The sequence below is a fragment of the Peromyscus californicus genome, unplaced genomic scaffold, assembly GCF_007827085.1.
Source record: "Peromyscus californicus insignis strain IS unplaced genomic scaffold, ASM782708v3 Scaffold_5__1_contigs__length_169319896, whole genome shotgun sequence".
Classification (NCBI taxonomy): domain Eukaryota; kingdom Metazoa; phylum Chordata; class Mammalia; order Rodentia; family Cricetidae; genus Peromyscus; species Peromyscus californicus.
In genome coordinates, this window is record NW_026294573.1 from 144,594,645 (window position 1) to 144,613,832 (window position 19,188).

The 19,188-nt window shown below is 42.3% G+C and overlaps 1 protein-coding gene across 1 annotated transcript in view; it reads left to right on the top strand.

The window, feature by feature from the left end:
* Chd7 (chromodomain helicase DNA binding protein 7) overlaps positions 1-19,188 on the top strand; it is a 184,523-nt gene that overhangs the window by 115,480 nt on the left and 49,855 nt on the right. Inside the window, 4 exon segments of the mRNA XM_052715424.1 lie at positions 1,391-1,532; positions 5,308-5,445; positions 6,490-6,555; positions 12,908-12,963. Of these exon segments, the coding sequence (XP_052571384.1) occupies positions 1,391-1,532; positions 5,308-5,445; positions 6,490-6,555; positions 12,908-12,963 (402 nt within the window).

Here is a 19,188-nt window from a genome sequence, read left to right on the forward strand (position 1 = left end):
AGTCACACCACCTTTTTGTAAATAAAATCAATGTTCAAAATGAAACTGCTGTTTGTGATAATCTTGAATTGTTTTGAGTTGTTGCCTGATGTAGCTGTTTGCTATGCTAAAATGCTCACATATCAAAATAAACTCAGTATATAAAAATAACAGGTTTAAGGTGCTCAAAGCATTGTTAGTGGGACAGCCTGTCATAGGCGTGTGCTGGGTACACTGTTGACATACTTTGGGGGTGTTTAATGTGACACATCTTCACTCGGGATCACCAGCTCCTACAGCCTCTTCCCAGTGTCTCTGACAACACGCTGTTTAGTGTATTCTCTCGTGTGCTTTTTGGGACTTTATAAAATTTAATAAATGTAGGGTTTTGAAATATATCTTTTGTTTGTTAAGCTACTTAGAGTTTGAGGCTCCTAGAAAGAGAAAAAAAAAACCTTTGCAGATTTTTGGATTATTTGCTGTGTTGTATATGTAACAAATGATAACTGATGTTTGGAAGTCTTGGATCCAGAGTGTAGATTAAAGGGAGCACTAAGTGTTTGCTCTGGCACAATGCTGAGGAAGGGTTTGGGGGTGATGATAACCCTAGAATTTTATTTCTCTCAGAGTATACTCATGTGTTTTGATGTAGCATTCAAATGCTACTGATGTTTTTCAGTAACATTTGGAAAGTGAGCTTTAGTTACTGGTTAGACACAAACACACATATAATTTCAGAGACCTAGCTTTTGGTAGAAATGCTAGTTGTGAGCCTAGTGATGTCCTCAGTGGTAGCACACTTGCCCTGGGTTCAGTTGCTAGCACTAGGGGAAAATAAAGGCCAATTGTGATTATTGCCCCCAAATGCTTAGCACCAAAACAAACAAAAAAACAAAACTTGCTTGTAAACAAAAAGACAATTAAATAAAATTATTCGTTTCTAGGAAATGGATTTTTATTAAATAATTGTGAGTGGGATGTAAGAAAAACTACTATTACTGGTTTCCATAGGATTTTTAAAGGAGTGTATAAAACTTATGCCAGAGAAATAAGGATATGGTCATTAGATTGTATTTTTTCTTTAGTTAAAAAAGGGTGAGTATGCCTTACTTTTTAGAAAAGCAACATCTCAGTTTTTCATCATTGATTGGTATATTAGCAGGGGCTACAAGCAATACTCTGTAGTATTCAAAGTTTTACATTGAATTCACTTTTAATAGGTGAAAAGTTTGAGGAAGTTCATCAATTATAAGTTTTGCTGTCAAACATTAATTAGGAGTACCAAGTAATGAAAAATGGCCAGCACACATCGACCTAGCCCTCGTCACCAGTGCGGGTGGAGAGAGAAGGTTTGGGGCATGTGGGAAACCACACTGAAAGTGAACTCTAAGTGATGTACTTTTAATTCTAGTAATAAGAAACCAGATTCAGAAGCAAGTGCTTTGAAGAAAAAGGTCAACAAAGGAAAAACAGAAGGTTCTGAAAATTCAGACTTGGACAAAACACCCCCACCATCCCCTGCTCCTGAAGAGGACGAAGACCCAGGTGTTCAGGTAATGCATTCTGTCCTGCGCTCCGGGTGGGGAGCGGGGTAACTTTAGCCACGTGGAAAGCATGGGAGGTTTACCCGGCTTTGTTGTCAGGTGTCCTTATTGTTGTCTGGAACGTTAGATCCATAGTGAGAGAGCCGGGGCCAGCAGAAACTCAGCTCACTCCAGGGCTGCTGAGCTTTGAAATTAATAAAGCAAAAAGCTGCCTTCATTTCCATATTTTGACGTTTATTTATGCTCTCATAATTATTTTTAACATTGCTATTATGTTGCTTCATTTAAAGTGTCATTCACATTTAAATTTTTTCCTAAAATTTAGTTTCTTGTCAATTTTTATTTGCTGATTTCTCTCTGTGTGTGCATATGTGTATGCGCACACGTGTGTGTGCGCACACATGTAGGGGCACGTGCACATGTATGTGCACATTCATGTGGGAGCCAGCGGCCACCCCAGGTGTCATTCTTTGGGAGTCATCCACTTTCTGTTCCTGAGACAGGATCTCTCACTGTCCTGGAGTTTGGGAAGTATGCTAGCCTTGACCGGCCTATGAGCCCCAGAGGTTCTGTCTCCACCCCCCAGGGCTGGAACTGTAAGCTTGTACCCCAGGCTGTGCCTGTCTGTTGTCCTAGGGATCCAAGTCGAGTCTTCATGCTTGTGTGGCAAGCACTTGACTGACTGAGCGATCTATCTTGCCCTCATTAATCTTTTCATAATAAAAACCAAAATATACTTATGTAGCTTATCTTCTTGACATTAGATGATCAGAGATGAGATATATCCATGGTAGAGTTTCTGTGAACAAGTCAATGATTTCCTAATGGCAACTGAGTTTGGGTGCCTGTATGTGTGGTTTGCTGTCTTCACTATTTGGGCTGAGAGGGGCTGAGAGAGGACTCACAAGTACACCTGACAGTTAAGAATTATTTCCTTGATAGGTTTCCTAGAAACACTCCATTCTGGCCTTTTGGGATGGCTGGGAATGTGGCTTGTGCAAGTGACATCTGAGTCAGCAGGGCGCAGTTACTGTTGAGTCCCATTGCAGTGGTCCTTAGGACCTGGTTGGGCTTCCTCTGACCATTAGTGTGCTCCCAGGCCTTCCTGCCTAGGGTCCAAGGATTTGTAAAATGTGGCCCACTTACAAAGAATTCCTCTGAGATGTTGTGTTTTTCTTGAGCAGCACTTGTGTCTGTAACGTCACAGAACATACTGAAAGAAGGACCTAAGAGGGTAGAATGGTTCCAGATGGTGGTGGTCCACCATGTGGGTTTGAGGAATTGAACTCTGGTCCTCTGCAAGAGTAACAAGTCCTCTGAACCACTGAACGACCTCTCTGGCCCTAATAGGTACCTCTTAAAAGTTGGTTAAGAAGTTTGAAACAAAAAATTTTTAGTGAAATTCATTGTATCCTTGAGGATGGTTTGTCTTAATTTGTGCTTAAAGTAGGAGCTTTATGACAATAATATTTGGATAATATTAAGAATTATTCTCACAGGCTGGATGTAGTGGTGCACACCTTTAATCCTAGCACAGATTTCTGTGAATTTGAGGCTAGCCTGGTCTACATAGCAAGTTTCAGGACAGCCAAGGTTACAAACAGAGACCCTGTCTCAAAACAAAACAAAACGAGTTTTTTCCCAAGTTAAGTAAATTCCATCATGGCTTCACAAACACAGCTGTTATTTTTTAAAAGTCTGCAGTCTGACTAAAATGGACTCTCCAGTTGGGGGTGGCGTTCTTTCCTTCCCCTCCTCCCCTCTCCCCTCTCCCCCTCCCTCCTCCCCCCTCCCCCCTCCCCTTCTGCTCCCTTCCTGCTTCTTTTCCTTCTGTATTTCAGGTGCAAAAGAGAGCTTAGCAATTCAAGCCAAGCTCGGTGTTTTCTGTCTGCTTGTCTCAGGGTAACCGCTCTGGCTTACCAGCCAAGTCGGGCTGCCACACAGAGACCTGCTCTGAAGGCTGTCTTCCTGGTGTCTGACACAGGAAGTGATGCAGACTGCTTGTTGATTACGCTTTTTCCTGTGGTGCATCTGTGAGGCACTTGCATGAAAAATTTTGACTTTCCTGGTTGGTTGTCAAAAGTAAATGACATGCTGACTCTAACTCAGAATCATTCAAGAGGTGCCACTGCAGCAAGGCCATCGAAACACACTTAAAATTTCTCTTCAATACACAGCTCTTGTCACCAAAAGTATCTTTATAAAGCAGCCGAAAATGCATCATCTCAGACTGCAAGATGGTGTGGGGGTGCGGTCTTGCCCTGAGAAATGGCGGTGTCCGCCATGCCTGCCAGTGTGTGATGAGCATTTTGCTGCTTTCCCATCTTAGTGTTTGGCTGTAAAATTCATGAAGGTCTTTAAAAAGCACCGATTCTCAGTATTACTCAGTGGTATCTTTATTCTTTCATTGTGAATTTTGATTTTCAGCCCTTTATTACTTTAAAAGGATTTTTCTTTTAGGATAGAAATTAAAATACACTGCCTTCCCTTGCTCCTTTACTCTTTATTCAGAGCCCCGAACCTAGTAACAATTTGTATTTCTTTTCAGATTGTTTTCTGTTAGCAAAAGCACCTACACTTATTTTCTTACTGAGTATTTATTGAGACTAGAGAAGTAAAGATGTTGTACATTCTCTTTGTCTTGAAGTTATTGATCATCTGCACATCCAAATAAAGGAACAATTTGAATTTGTATTAAGTAGAATCTGAAGCTACTTACATGGTTTGCTTTTGTTCATCAGTTTACCTTGGACAGATTTCCAAATGTATTCTGTATCTTACTGTAAGTAGAACTGCTAGGTCAAGGGTTTGGTGTGTTTTAAACGTTGATAGACATGACTACATTGTCCTGCAAAGGCTATGCTGGGTTATATTTTGACCACAAAGTGAAAGCATGCATTTTGCTAACAGTCACACTAATGCTAGCTAGCTATTACCGGTCTTTTAAATTTTAAGGAGCATGGTAAAAAGTTGTATGGCACATACTTTTCATCCCAGCATTTGGGAGACAGAGGCAGGTGGATCTCTGTGAGTTGGAGCCCAGCTTGGTATAATCATGAATTCCGGACCAGCCATGTCTGTACAGTAAGACTCTGTCTCAAAACAAACAAACAAACAAACAAAAAACCCAATGTACTTTTTATAGCCACTCATTATGAATTGTGCATTCAGTTCCCATTTCTTTCCACTTTCTTCCTCCAGTACTAGGGATTGAACCCTGGGTCTTGTGAATGATAAGTGAGTGCTTTATCACTGAGGCATGCATCCCCTGCCCTGAACTGGTTTTTTTTTTCCACTCCAAAATTAAAGGGCACTGGAGGACCTTGGAAAATAACAGTATAACAATATTTGTATAGACCTTTATAGCCTATAGATTATTTCCTAATGTGCTACTTTAGGGGACTTTTTGCATTAGAAATTTCAGTCATACAAAAATAGAGAAGAGTGTGCTGGACTCCCGTAGATTCACTACCTACCTCAGTGTGGCCACTGCTCTTGATGGAGATTGGCCAAGTGAGGAACACAGTTTGCCGTAGTTTGTGTGTCCTTGTTGAAGGGACTGTTGTCAGGAGCAGCAGAGTGACATGGTCCCAGGACCCTAGATCTCCAGTTTATTACTATGGTTGCCACAATGGTCTTTTCACTTGACTTCCAAGATTAAAGTCATCAGTTTTTCTTTAAGATTAAAAGAAAAAACAAACAAAATAATGCATTACCACCATGTGCCATATAAAGAAGCCTCCAAAGTTGCCTTTTAAACTCTCTTTGCTGGGTTCCATTTTAGAAGAGGCGGTCCAGCAGGCAGGTGAAGCGGAAGCGATACACTGAAGACTTGGAGTTCAAGATTTCTGACGAGGAGGCAGATGATGCAGATGCTGCTGGAAGAGACTCTCCATCCAACACCTCACAGTCAGAGCAGCAGGTTGGCAGCCAGGCTTGTGTGGTTTCGTATGGATTTTCAAGGTGGACTGGAATCCTGTACCTGGAATCTGAGCAGTTCAGTGGCAGAGGTGGACTTTGATCGGTGGAATATTCTGCTAATATTGGCTGATATCCCGTGGGAAATTCTTTGTTTAGTAGTATCTTAAAAAGCCCTGCTCACTCACATTTATTTTTATGCAAGGCTATGATATGCAATTTGACACAATTTTGGAAAATTAATGGTCTCTGCTGAGGAAGAGTCTCAGCTAGAATATGAGGCACTGAATTTACTCTGGAAACTCAGTGTTGTAGAGGAACGGTAATAAACCACCGACGTTCCCTCCTGCTGTTCAGCACCGTAAGAACCCCTTTATGAAATTACTGCCTCGGAGTACACAGCAGGGCACACTTTATTCTCTGTGCAATGTAAATGATGGATAAAATAGTTGGTATGAAACACAAGAAGTAACTTAGAATTGATTATTGTAAAGATTGTATTTATTCATTATTTTGCTTTTACTGAACTTTAGTTAACAAACTGGTAGCCAGTGGAAAGAAAGGTCTGTTATATGCAGCTTTGTGCTTAGTTGGCAATTGGTTCTCTGTTATATTGTTGGACGGTGTTTTACACAAACTCTGTAGATAAAAGCTGCATACAGTAACAGAATGATGGGAGTATTGACTCCATGAGTACGGATGCAGAAAAGTGGCTTTTTAAAAAGTTGCTTTTCAGATGCAGAAAAGTGGCTGTCGTGCACTGATTACTTTGTCTTGGCAGCTAGACCGAGTGCTCTGTGGCTTGAGGGGCCCGTGCTAGTCTCCATAATTAACCACACAATCAGGAAGTCATAAACATAGCTCTTCCTTTTGCCTTTCTGTGCAGGAGGTTTTTCTTGTTTTTAGTAATGTTTCCCACTAGTGACTTTGGACTAAGTGATTTAAAGGGCGTGGAAGCATGGGCAGAGGGGAGTGATTTCCTGCTTGCTTGTGTAGCACAGGTCACATGTTTTCCATTTGGATCGATTGATACCGCTTTCTCTTTCAGGAATCTGTTGATGCAGAAGGCCCAGTGGTAGAGAAGATTATGAGCAGTCGTTCAGTGAAAAAGCAGGTGAGCACTGTGTGCGAAGATGGATACCCACGGGGTGTGGTCTTCCAGGTGGTTTGCTGCTCTTTTAGGGTCCCACTGTGGAGCTGGGTACTGTGGCAGGTGCTAAAGGATCAGGAGTTCAAGCCTAACCTATTCTACCATTTCTCAGAAAACAAAGAAAAGCTCAGTAATTGCATTATTGTAAAATGAAACTTCTGGTGATATATCTGATCCTGTCTAATATACTAGGCCAATATAAGTTGGAGGCTGGGTAATTAACCTAGAATGAAATCAGAACTCCATTGAGCAAGGAAATTAAGATGTATCAACCTTTATAACACTATTTGGAGAAGGCAAGAAACCCAAATACTGCTAAGAAATGTTTAAGACTTACATAATTGTAGACTACCTTTTCCATAAAAAGTTTTGATAAAAAGATGTTGCTTGGGAGGCCTCTTTGGAAAGACCCCCAGCAAGGTCTGTTTATTTCTGGGGCAAAGATGTTTTATCAGACCTCTTACAACTTTTTACATATATAACTATGTGTTCAGACTATCTTTATTTCCACTACAAAGTTGATGTTGGTGAACAGCAGTACCTGCCAGTGGGCAGCAGGTGAGCAGGTGGCGGCAGCCGGTGAGCTGGTGGCCGAGGGACATTAGAATGAACGCCAGTGTTTTTTCTAACCAGTGGAAGTTCTCAGCTGCAGCCAGTTGCTTTTCTTACCTACTTTGGGGGACACTGAGCCTGTATCCCTGGAAAGCACGTACTGTGGATATAGGCCAGTCAGTTAAGCCAACCTAGTTCTTTTTCTTTAAATTGAATGAAAGTACAATTTCAGTTTTTGATATGTAGAGCAGATGTGGTTTCTTTCAGTAAAATGTATGCAAGGTACAGTTTCCCAGTAGCCAAGAGGAGAATGGCAGAACTATGGGACTTCAAATTGCTATCCCAAAGCTTATCAACTGTCAGATGAGGGAAAATAAAACAAGCCAAGTAGACAGACAAAACCACCACCAGCAGCAACCAGGTGCCAGAGACCTGGGCACTTACACAAGGATGTCTGTTAAGAAGTCATTTGTTGGGATTGGAGAGGGAAACTGGGCAGTGAAGCATACTTCCTGCTCTTCCAGAGGACTAGAGTTCAGTTCCCAGCACCCTTGTTGTTCACAAGCACCTATAACTCTAACTCTTCTGGCCTCAGAGGACACCTACATTCACATCCACATATAGACATGTAAATGAAAGTAAATCTTATTTAAAAAATAGTAAGAAGAGGTCAGCCAGGTGTGGTAGTGCACGCCTTTAATCCCAGCGCTCAGGAGGCAGAGGTAGGTTTATGTCCATGACAAAGTCCAAGGTCAGCTTTGTCTACAAACCAAGTTCTAGGACAGTCAGGGCTGTTACACAGAGAACCCCTGTCATGCAAAAAAAAAAAAAAAAGAGGTTATTAAAATGCCGTTGCGCCAACAGTGGACTTGTCTCTACCTCCCACTCTAGTCTGCTTTTTTTAGGTTATTCGGGATGTGCACTTCTTATACATCACGTGTTCATATGAAAGCTATCAGGGCAACAAGTCAAGATATTTTCAAATTGAGTTTAAAAGTGGTGTGAGCAGGAGACTCTTAGTGACTTTGGATTTGCAGGTCCTCGCCCTGGTGAGTTACATGATAGAAACTCAGTCAGATTTGCCACCTGTTGAAACAGACATGAGTCCCACTCACCTCATTAGAAAGGTTGCCTTTTTCCTAGTGACTCTAAAACTGGTAATTTGTGAGTTACAGATATATGGTAAAATTTAAATAGTTGGCATGCTTCAAGGAGAGGTCCCCTTCCCTGAGGTGACTTGTTTGAGTAATTAGCATGTTGTTGGGGTGGGGTACAGTAATGTCTGTTAAACTGATAATACTTCAGTAGCCTTTCTCAGCAGATGTGGAGGTGCAGATTATAATTAGATCCATTATTCATAGCTAATGAGATTATACTTGGTGTATGACACGGCTTTTCTTTCTGTTTTGCCCACTTTGGAGCACTTATCTTTTCCCTCTGCTCACCTTTATGGACCGGTATCGACAGATTAGAAATAGATAGTACCATTTTCTATGAACAGCCCCATGTAGCTTACCATAAAGCGTTAGAAGTCACTACAGATGTATATGAGGACGGGGCATTTATTGCAGCGGTTCTCCACCTTCCTAATGCTGGTACCCTTTAATACAGCCCTCGTGTTGTGGTGACCCCCAACCATGACATCATTTTCGCTGGTACTTCACAACTGTAATTTTGCTACTGTTATGAATCCTAGTGTAAATATCTGATATGCATGATATCTGATATGTGACCCTTTGGAAGGGTTGTCCGACCCCCCAGAGGGTCATGACCCACAGATTGAGAGAACCACTGATTTATTGGCTTGGTGAATCCGCAAATGGAGAAAACTAACAGGAAAAGTCCTCAGGAAGATGGGGACTGACTGAAGTGAGGGAGAGTAGAGTGTCCGCAACTGCTCATCTGCTGCTGCTGTCTCTCAGAGGATCGTGAAAACCCATGAAAGAGACTGGACAGAAACAGGCACTAACTTTAAACTGCTGATGTTCTCAACATAGGGTTGCTAGATTGCTTTAAATCCTCAGTTTAAAAACAGTGTTGCACATGGAAACAGAAGGAAATTTGAGATTTTTTTCCTGTGGATTCTAGCTTCTGGGGATGCTTGCTGGTCTGCTTCCTATTACCATGAATAATTTAAGAATTGTCTGTGAGAAGAGTGCTCGCGCTCTCCTCTCCCTCCCTCGAACGGGTGTGTGTGTGTGTGTGTGTGTGTGTGTGTGTGTGTGTGTGTGTGTGTGTGTGTCACTGTGTGTGGCTGTCTGTCAGTTCCATCGAAACCAACTGTGACTTCCTCTCAGGCCTGTCCTGAGGGTGCTAACATAATAGGAACTCAGTGGGTTCCAAAGTCAACCACCTCCATTCCTGAACCCTCACAAGACTGGAGATCCATTATGAAGGAATTCTGTTACCTCAGCCACCTCAGCTTAGCACACCGTGATAATGGGTGTGGCTTTGCATTATATATTGTCTTAAAAACAAATTAATATACCTGAGACCCAGGGTAGGGGCCTTGTATATAAACTTTGAGGTAAGTTTGAATGTGTGAATAGAGGATCTTTAATTTCCCACATTTAGTCACAGCGCTTCTATGTGCCTTCATCTGGTGAAAATAATTTAAGTCCTTTTTGGATCACAAGGTGAGAAGTATAGAGGCAAATTCTGAATGAACTATATTCTATTCCCTAAAATTCTTTTATGTTTTTACATTTATTTACATAATATATTTTCCCTATAAGAAGTTTAAATTCCAAGATGTTTGTCTGAATTTTCCTGAATCGAACCAAACAATACAAAAGTAGACTATAAAATGAAATACAGTCCTGACCTGAGGAACTGTGTGAAGGGGTCGCAGCATCAGGAAGGTTGAGAACCACCACAGTAAATGCTCGGTCCTCATATACATCTATAGTGACTTCTAACGCCTACGGTAAGCTGCATGGGGTTGTTCATGGAAAGAGGTACTACCTGTTCTAATCCATGGATACCTGTCCATAAAGGTGACACATTCCCTAGAATGTCCTTATTTTCTTACTAAGTAGACTGTGGCTCTCTATTTTTGTTGGAATATGAAGTAGGTTAGACCAGAAATTGAAAGGGATTTATACCTGTACTTTATTATTTTTGTTGGGATACTTTTTCAACTTTTGTTCATTATTTAATAGTATTTTCCCTTTGTTTGGTACAATATAGTTTTGAGTAGGGGAGCCATTTAATTTAGAAAGACCGTTCCTTTTTTCAGGTGTGGGATTATTATGGGCTGTTTCACGCCGGGTTAGAGAAGTAGGCTCCTTGCCTGATGGAAAGTTCTTGGTCAATGAACAATGAGGCATATAGGTTAATACATGTAAAACATCGTTTCATGTAAACTGAAAAGATTCCTTACACTCGCTGAGGAAATGAACAGAATACATATTTTTCAAATGTTCTGTTAAGCCCATGGAAATGCTTGGTAAGGAGTAAGCGTCAGTGTCGTGTCTATGCATGCATGCAACTGTAAGTTACCACCCCATCCTTCACTGAGGCTGCACATTATGGGAGTGTTTCTGCACAGGTAGTGTGGGGTGCAGGAGGCTGGACAAAGTAGATGTCTTTAGTCAATTCTTGAGTGCTGCTTCTGAGGCTTATGGATCCCTACACTATTAGGGAAGCAAAAGAAGTCATCTTGTACATATTTATGTGAAACGTAAGTAACAGCTGTAGTTGTGGCTCTAGAGCAAGAACATGGCCATGGTACATGTGTGGTCACATAAACAGATAACGTGTTTTGTTTACTTGGGGACATTTAGAAGACAGAGGCCCCAGGGCAGTTCTTCACCAGCTCTAATGGTAACTGGAGTCTCAGAGCCCCTTTGCTTCTCCCAGACAGCTCTAGATCCTCTGGTGGGCTTCAGCGGGTGCTTCCAAGAACAGGTGATCATGACAGTGGGTAGTGATGAGTTGCAGACAGATGGCTTTTGGAAGCAGAGCTGAGGTAGAATAAACCCATCTCCACTGCAGGTTTGGACCTGTGTGTTTCGATGCCAGCCAGACTTATGGGACCCTGAGTCCATTAAGAACAAGATAGAAAGGGCAGCATGGAAAGATTAGAAAGAAGGAAGTCAGAGGAAATGATAGTGCATATAAATGATGGTTTGTTTGACCCCACCTGGAAGAGGTGTCATTCTGAAAAATTATGTTAAAGAAATATGGATTGCACCTCAGGTTTGTAAGAGCATGGTTACTGTAGATCCATGTTGAGGTTGAGTTTAACAACATGCTGTAAAACCTCCCACTTTCCCTGGCTATCTGTTTTCATCTTTAATCTTCTATTAGAGTCCCTGATTCTGTATAAATGTAATATACCTTGAATGGGAGTAGGATGAGAAAATACTGGGCTTAGAAATGGTGAGTCAAGTCCTAGATGGATTGTCAGTTCAAGTGCAGAGAAGAACGAAGTGGCCTGTGTCCGTGTGCTTCCTCTTGAGGTGTGAGCAGTCATTGCTTTTCATTTTGGATAAATAAAAACAGTATGTTGATTTAGAAAGCTGCTTTATAGTTAGGACTTTCATAGGCACGCTAAGGTACAACCAGATGCTGATAGGTGCTGACCACGCCCTAGAATATCTAGGCTTCTCATTGGTAAGAAGCAGTTTAAAATGTAGGTTTAATTGAAATTGATAAAAGTTATGAGGGATTCTGATTAGATTATAGTCTTTAACTTCCGTTTGACATTACAGATGGAGACCAACCCTATTGCCTTTGAAAGATGCATGTCATCCTCCACGCCTGCTCCTCTGTTCAGTCTCTACCATGTTCCTACTCATCTTCATTTTCTTCACACATCTGGGAGGCCACATGACACCCATTCATGAGCCTCAGGCAGGCAGGCAGGCTTGGGGGCTCCGGTAGCAGCGTAAGAGAGCTTGCTGGAACGTGGATAAAAAAAAGTTTATGATTTACATCTCTGCTTTATCTGTGCAAACATTTGTAAGAAAGTGACATTCTGAACCGTTTAACAGCCTGAAGTAAAAGCAAAAAGGGAAAAAAGCGAGATGTCTAGACCATAGCGTTGACGTTGTCTTTGGTACCCTCTGGAGGCGGTCTGACCACTGAAACTCTTGACTTGGAGGACATGCATCGCAATTTTAACCCACCTAAACGTGGGATTGGAAGTGTTAATTTTATTTGGCTGCTGTGTGTGTGAGACATCTTGTCTGAGAGATTTTAATTGTTCCACTGAGTAAAACTCAAACTATGAATAGTGATGCACTGAATTACACCATAAGAACAAGGTTTACTTTTATATGGTTTCTTGTTTAGAGTTATTAACTATATGGAGAAATAAATGTCTTTTAAATATTTTAAAACATTACAAAACCCACAATGTAAAGTTGCCATGAGGCAGCCAAAAATAATACATATGGCATTCAGGAGAGCAGTTGCTAATTGGCTGCTGCCTGAGAAAATGGTACACTTGGCGTCTACTTAACACTGTGGGTTTGGCAGCCCGCCAGCTGTGGGGTCAGGTTGTTGTGAATGAATCCGCATGTGGCGAGGGAGGAGTTAAAATGATTCATGCCGTAGAACCACAAGCACGTTGAGTGGAGCAGCGTGCATGTGCCTGAGTGCGTCAGTCCCCATGGCATGGGCTGCCAAGGCTCCCCACGTGCTCATCTTTCCAGGAAGGCCTTCTCAGGCATCGTGTCCCCGTGTGAGAGTGTGTGGCTGCTTTTGAAATATTCCAGCGTACAATTTTAAGTGTGTGCCTCAATTTCTTTTGTTGCAGAAAGAATCTGGAGAGGAGGTAGAAGTTGAGGAATTTTATGTGAAATACAAAAACTTGTAAGTAAATTATGACTGTTTTCAATGGGGAGGGGTATACTGGGACTATAGAGTTTTTAATAATTGTGAACATGGAACCTTCGATATGATTTCTTTGGTGCCTCCGAAGGCTATTTCCTACTAACTTTGTTATTTTTGGTACTTTGTAGATGTTTTTTCCTGGAAAATATTTACTGTGTAAAAGTTGATGAACTTTCTTACGTAACCAAGAGGGTCTTTGTAGACAAAAACACCTGATGTAATTATAGCGAGATAAATAAAGTTGCCTGCCCTCTAAAGAGTGGCTCTTGCTCCCGCTCCCTCATCTGTGAGATGAGAATTCTATTGTCCTGCAGAGCCCCACAGGCCCAGGATACCCCTCAGGCCTTAATGCACTGAGCTATGGCTTTATGTGGGTTAGTTTCCATATTTGTTTAGTGGGTTCAATTTTTTTTAGTCTGAGTGGAAAAACACAGCTGCCCTGAGCTCTGTTCTAGGATCTGTGTGCTCCTGTTGGCCAGCCAGCGTGCTTTCGGGATTGGTCGTTAACTCTCCTGAAGAAGCCTGAGCCCTTCCTAACCAGACAAGCGGCTGAGGACAAAGATCCTCATTGATTGCACATATGCTCCGCTTTGTCCGTCTGAAGACAGACCCTGCGGCCTGTGGGACTCAGGCCTGGGTTTTAAAGAGGGCATTTTCGGAGTAGCTGCGAAGACCGGCCCTGGAAGAGTGAGACCACTGGGTGCCATGTTTGCCTGCTGTTGTCCCTTGTTAGCCGGCATTGTGTAAACGCAGCTTCTGGAAAGATTGTAAGCCAAGCGTTAGTGAAAAGATGAAGGTGTCTCTCAGTTTTATCATGAGAGTCCGTGAAATGGAGTCTGGTAGTTTCAAATGCTCAGGAAATGTTAGCTGTCGTCATTGTTGTGCCCTCATGGTGAGTTTAGGTCTACGCAAACTGTTCCTATGACGTGATTTCCTGGGAGGGGGATCCTTAAGGAGAGAAACAATAGGCAAAGAGGAGGTAACCTAAATAAGCGGGAGGGGGATTCCCTTGGATGTATCCGGTCAGAGGACTGAGGTTAAGTGTTCACTGACATGGAATTGCACCACTGGGCAGGCCTCGGAGACAGAGGCTGTGGGACCCAAGTGCTTCCATTCATTCCCCTGAGGGAGGTTCCAGAGAGGAGAGCAGGCCCCGTACCAGGCACTGGTGTCCGGAGGGAGGAGCATTGTCAGACACTAACTCAGTGTAAGGAGTCCTGAGAGCTAGTTTATGTGCGACACTTTGGAGATGTCAGGGAAGTTAAACTTTCAATAGCCGTTTTTGTTAACTTGTTTTGATGCAAATTCAGATTTGTAGAAAAATTGCAGAAATAATAGGAAGGATTTTTTTTATTGTGATGACTGTATATCTGGAATACTTTGAGATTGTTAAATATGGTGATGCTTTCTAAGTCAGCTCATCATTCCTTCCAGGTGGGATATTTGGGTTCTTAAGGATGCCCTTAATTCTCTGCCGTGGCTAATTTACAGCCATGTGAACCTGCGGGTTCATTTGAAGAGATTCAAGTTCTTCCCCCAAGTAGTAGTATTCATTTTGCTGTCATCACTCCAGATGTAGCTAGTGGAAGTCCCGTCAAGTTGGCCTTGCTGTTCCCTTATCTGTTTCTGAGCACTGACGCCAGAGTGTGTTCCCGCATCATCCTGACTCAACAAGTTGCAGTTGTGGAATTAGTTGTTTTTTCTCGAGAGTCTTGGTGTTTTCATTGGATGAGAAAGTGTAGGAGCTTAATGTAGGCTGTGAGCATGCTCATTGCTGCTAGAAGTCGCAATCTGGAGATGTTGTAGGATTGCATGCACACCCGCAAATGCATATGCACACAGGATCTGCAAATACATGTACTTGTTTATTCTACATACGTATTTGCCTCTACCTGTATACCTGCCTGCCTACCTAACAGCTGTCTTCAGTCGGTAATTCCAGCACTGACCCCCACCCTACAAGGTGGCCTCTGCCCTTCGTCCTTTCAGTGTTAGCAATTCCCCTCTTCAACCCTTCACTGTCTGTCTTTACATTTTTTTTTATTTTTTATTTTACCAGGCTTATAATATACAGGAAGTGAATTAAGAATTACTGGCTGAGAATTGTGTGAATCAGAAGCCTGTCTTTGTTTCCTTGTTTAGAATATTTTATACTTAGTTTGATAGAGTAGAGGTTAGATACTTCACTCAAAATTTGGCCAGTTCCTAGGGCCCCATCATTATAGTATTTATTTCACAGACCATTGGATTTCCCAGTTTCAGTTTGTGTCTAACTTTCTGTGTTTATTGTAGTGTAAGTGTTAAAGCTTGTGACTGGTGCGATGGCTCAGCACTCATGTGCAAACCTGACAACCTGAGTTTGAGCCCCAGATCCCACAAGGTTGGCAGGGAAACATCAGCACCAGACAGTTTCCTCTGGCCTCCACATGTGCACCACCTGAGCCCTAAGTCATACTCGAAAGCCCTTCCTTCTGTCTGCGCAAGTGGAATGAGCCCACACTTGTTTCTAGTGTGTGCATGCTTTTTGTACTTAAAGCCGTGACGTGTTTGGTGTTCATCCTTTCCAGCAGCAGGAACCCATTCCGAGAGTCACACCATAATTTAATTCTCGCATTGTGTGGATGTCATAGCATGTCCTGAGTCAGACCTAGATAGTATATGTCAGTCAGTCGGTATGATGCTTTTGATGTAATCAAAAGGCAGGGTAAAGATGAGCTGTCTAAGGCTGCTGCTGCTACTGTAGAAGTTCACTCTAAATAATAGTAAGGATTGTAGCCGGGCGGCGGTGGCGCACGCCTTTAATCCCAGCACTCGGGAGGCAGAGCCAGGCGGATCTCTGTGAGTTCGAGGCCAGCCTGGGCTTCCAAGTGAGTTCCAGGAAAGGCGCAAAGCTACACAGAGAAACCCTGTCTCGAAAAACAAAAAACAAAAAAAAAAAAACAAACAAACAAACAAAAAAAAATAGTAAGGATTGTGTACTAAATGCATAGCCAGGACCATGGTTGTTGTCAACATTATTCTTCCTGTATTTAATCGTATGTGTTACAGTTTTATGCCATTGGCAGTATAGTAAGTTTCCATTTGTCACCACAAACACATGGGTAACTTACGGTCCTACGGCATTACAGTGTGTATGTACATCACCAGGCAATAGGAATTTTCTATGTCTTTTATAAAACTACGGGACCACCATCTGCCTTACATGTGATCTGTCAATCAAAATGTTAGCTGACTCATGAACTGGATGATTGTAGCACCATAGTTAAGAAGTCCATCTTTTCCATGGTGATTCGAGATGTAATTATTGTGTGCTAACATGTTTATTTGTGTTTTGTATCTATCTATATGCTCTTCTGTTTTGCTCCTATATGTGTGTGTACACATGTGTTTGCATCTAGGCACACGTATGTATGGGTATACATGTATATGTCTGTACATGGATGGAGAAGCACTGGGATTCTTCTTCAATCTCGGGTTACCATAGTCATTGGGTCAGGGTCTCAACTGAACCCAGAACTCATCAATACAGCTTTTCTGGCTACCCTTATCAGGCAAGGCTTTGCCTTGTGAGCTCTGGAATTACAGGCAGGTCCCATGGCCAGCTTTATTTATGTGGTTTTTAGAAATCTAAACTCCTAACACTAAGGTCTTAGTTAGGGTTTCTAGTGCTGTGATAAAGACATAAGGAAAGTCAGCTCAGAAACTCCAGCAGCGTAGGGACACAGCAGAAGCCAGGGGAGGGCTGTTGACCTGCTTGCTTCTCATGGTTTGCTCAACCTGGTTTCTTATGCCGCTGGGGACCTCCAACCCACAGTGGGCTGGGCCCTCCCACATCAGTCACTAATCAAGAAAACCACTACAGACCTGCTTGCAGGCATCTCATGGAGGTGTTTTCTCAAGTGAGGTTCCTCGTCTCAGATAACTTTAGCTTGTGTCAAGTTGACAAACAGCAATAACAAAAACCCAGCCCCACACAGTATCTTAACTTGATATACAAACACAAAACTCATTAAATTATAACCTTTTCCTTCTTGTTCATCTCTGAGATCTCATATTAATACTGATATTACAATATAAAACCTCCCAACTTACAAAGTCTCGCAGTTTATAAAAATTCAAACTTCAAAAGTCCAGTCGCTTTAGAACATCCAGAGTCTCTTTCAAAGCTAAAAGCTTCTCTAAAATATCCATAATCTAGAAAATTCCAAAGTCTCTTAACTGTGGACTCCTAAAAAATAATAATAAATAATAACTTACATACATATTTCAAAAAGGAAGAGCCAGGGCACAGTTACAATCAGATCAAAGCAAAACTGAAGCCCCCCAGCATAATAAGCGCAGTGTCATACATCTGGGATTCACTCTCTGACAGAGGCTCTCAACCTTCCTAATGCTGTGACTACTTAATCCGGTTCCCCATGTGGGGTTGTGATCCACAGGTTGAGAACGGTTGCTCTGTGATCTTCTGGACTCTAGGGCCTAAGCAGCTCTGCTTCTGGCTGTACCATCTCTAGTGTACACAGCTTGTCTCAGAGACTTAGCCTGGCTCCACTCCACACCTACAGCTGTGTGGTGGTCACCCATAATACTGACATCTCCGAAATGCTGGGTCTATTCTACAGCTGTGTTATACCTTTACCAATAGACTCTCTTCAGGGACTCGGACCCTGCCACATGGTGCCAAAGTCTCACTTTTGCTCCATTTGAGCCCTTCAACTCTGGGGACTTTTACTGCAGTTGAGGCTGCATCTTCACTAATATCCTCTTCTGGTTTCTCACAGTGCCCAGCCTCAGCCATTCTCCATGACCCCTTCATTGGCTTCAAAACCAGTACCACATCAGAGACTCTTACATACTACCAAGTTCTACTGCCAGCATCGCATACAGCCTTGGTCCCCTGTGGACCACAGAGCTTCTGTGTGCTGACCCTGAAAAAACACTTCCCAGAAGACTTCACCTTAATGATGCTGGTTTCTTCTTTATCACAGCTAATTCTTCAGTCCCAGCTGACCAGAACCACAGATTCTTAATTCAAATACTGAACAGTACAGTAGTGTTTAGGGGACTCTCCAACTTCTCCCTGAAACTTCACAAGCCAGGCCTCTGTCATCTACACAGGTCTCAGAATTCTTACCTTCTCAGCTCCCATAGGACAGCTCACTGAACTCTTGAGCACTTTCTGTGACTTTTCCATCCCAGAGTGCACATATCACCACAGTCCTCCTCCAAAACACATGGTAAGGTCTGTTACAGCAGCACCCCACTCTTGGTACTGATTTCTGTCTTAGTTAGGGTTTCTATTGATTGCTATGGTAAAATCATGACCAAAAAGCAACTCAGAGAGGAAAAAGTTCATATCCCAGGTTACAATCCATTGAGGGAAGCCAAGGCAATAGCATCGAAGCAGGAACTGAAGCAGAGGCCATGGAGGGGTGCTGCTTACTGGCCTGTTCCTCATGGCTTGCTCAGCCTGCTTTCTTATAGCACCCAAGATCACCAAACGGCGTGCGGCGTTGCCTAGAAGTCAGTCTTAACTGAGGTTCCCTCTTCCCAAATGATTTTGATTTTGTTAGGTTGACCAAAACAAATGAACGAATTAATGAACCACTCAGAAGAGAGTGCAGGGCTAGGAGACTTCTCTTTGGGTCAGTTTGTCTCTTCATGTCAGCACTGTATTACTTAGGGACTGTGTGGTATATTTTAATATCTGGTATGTTTCCTGGTTGCCCCTTGTTTTTAATGTTCCTGTGGATTTTGTTGCGTGTTTAGTCTTATATAGGCAATCTTGTGTGAATTTGTCTAGTTCCATAAGAACGCTTACTTATATTTTTCTCTACATTGTATTACACTCATAAATTTATGATTTAGGACATTGACTTTGTACTGTATAGAAACACGACAGTCCCTTTAGTTGGTTCAGCATTATGTTTCTGTCCCTTTAAGAGTGTGTACACGTTCATGTGCATATTTGTACATTCTCCGTTATATTTACTGCTAAATCTTTCGTCTTGGTTGCTATTATGAAAGTTTTCTGAAAGCATAATGCTCCCTCATTGGCTATTTTTGTGAATGACGTCTGCTTGTTAACTTTCACATGCCAATTTTATTTCCTTCTGCATTCTTTTGCTTCATTCTTTGATTTAGTTTTTTAACTGATCCAGTAGAGGGGTGTGCGTGCGTGTGTGTGTGTGTGTGTGTGTGTGT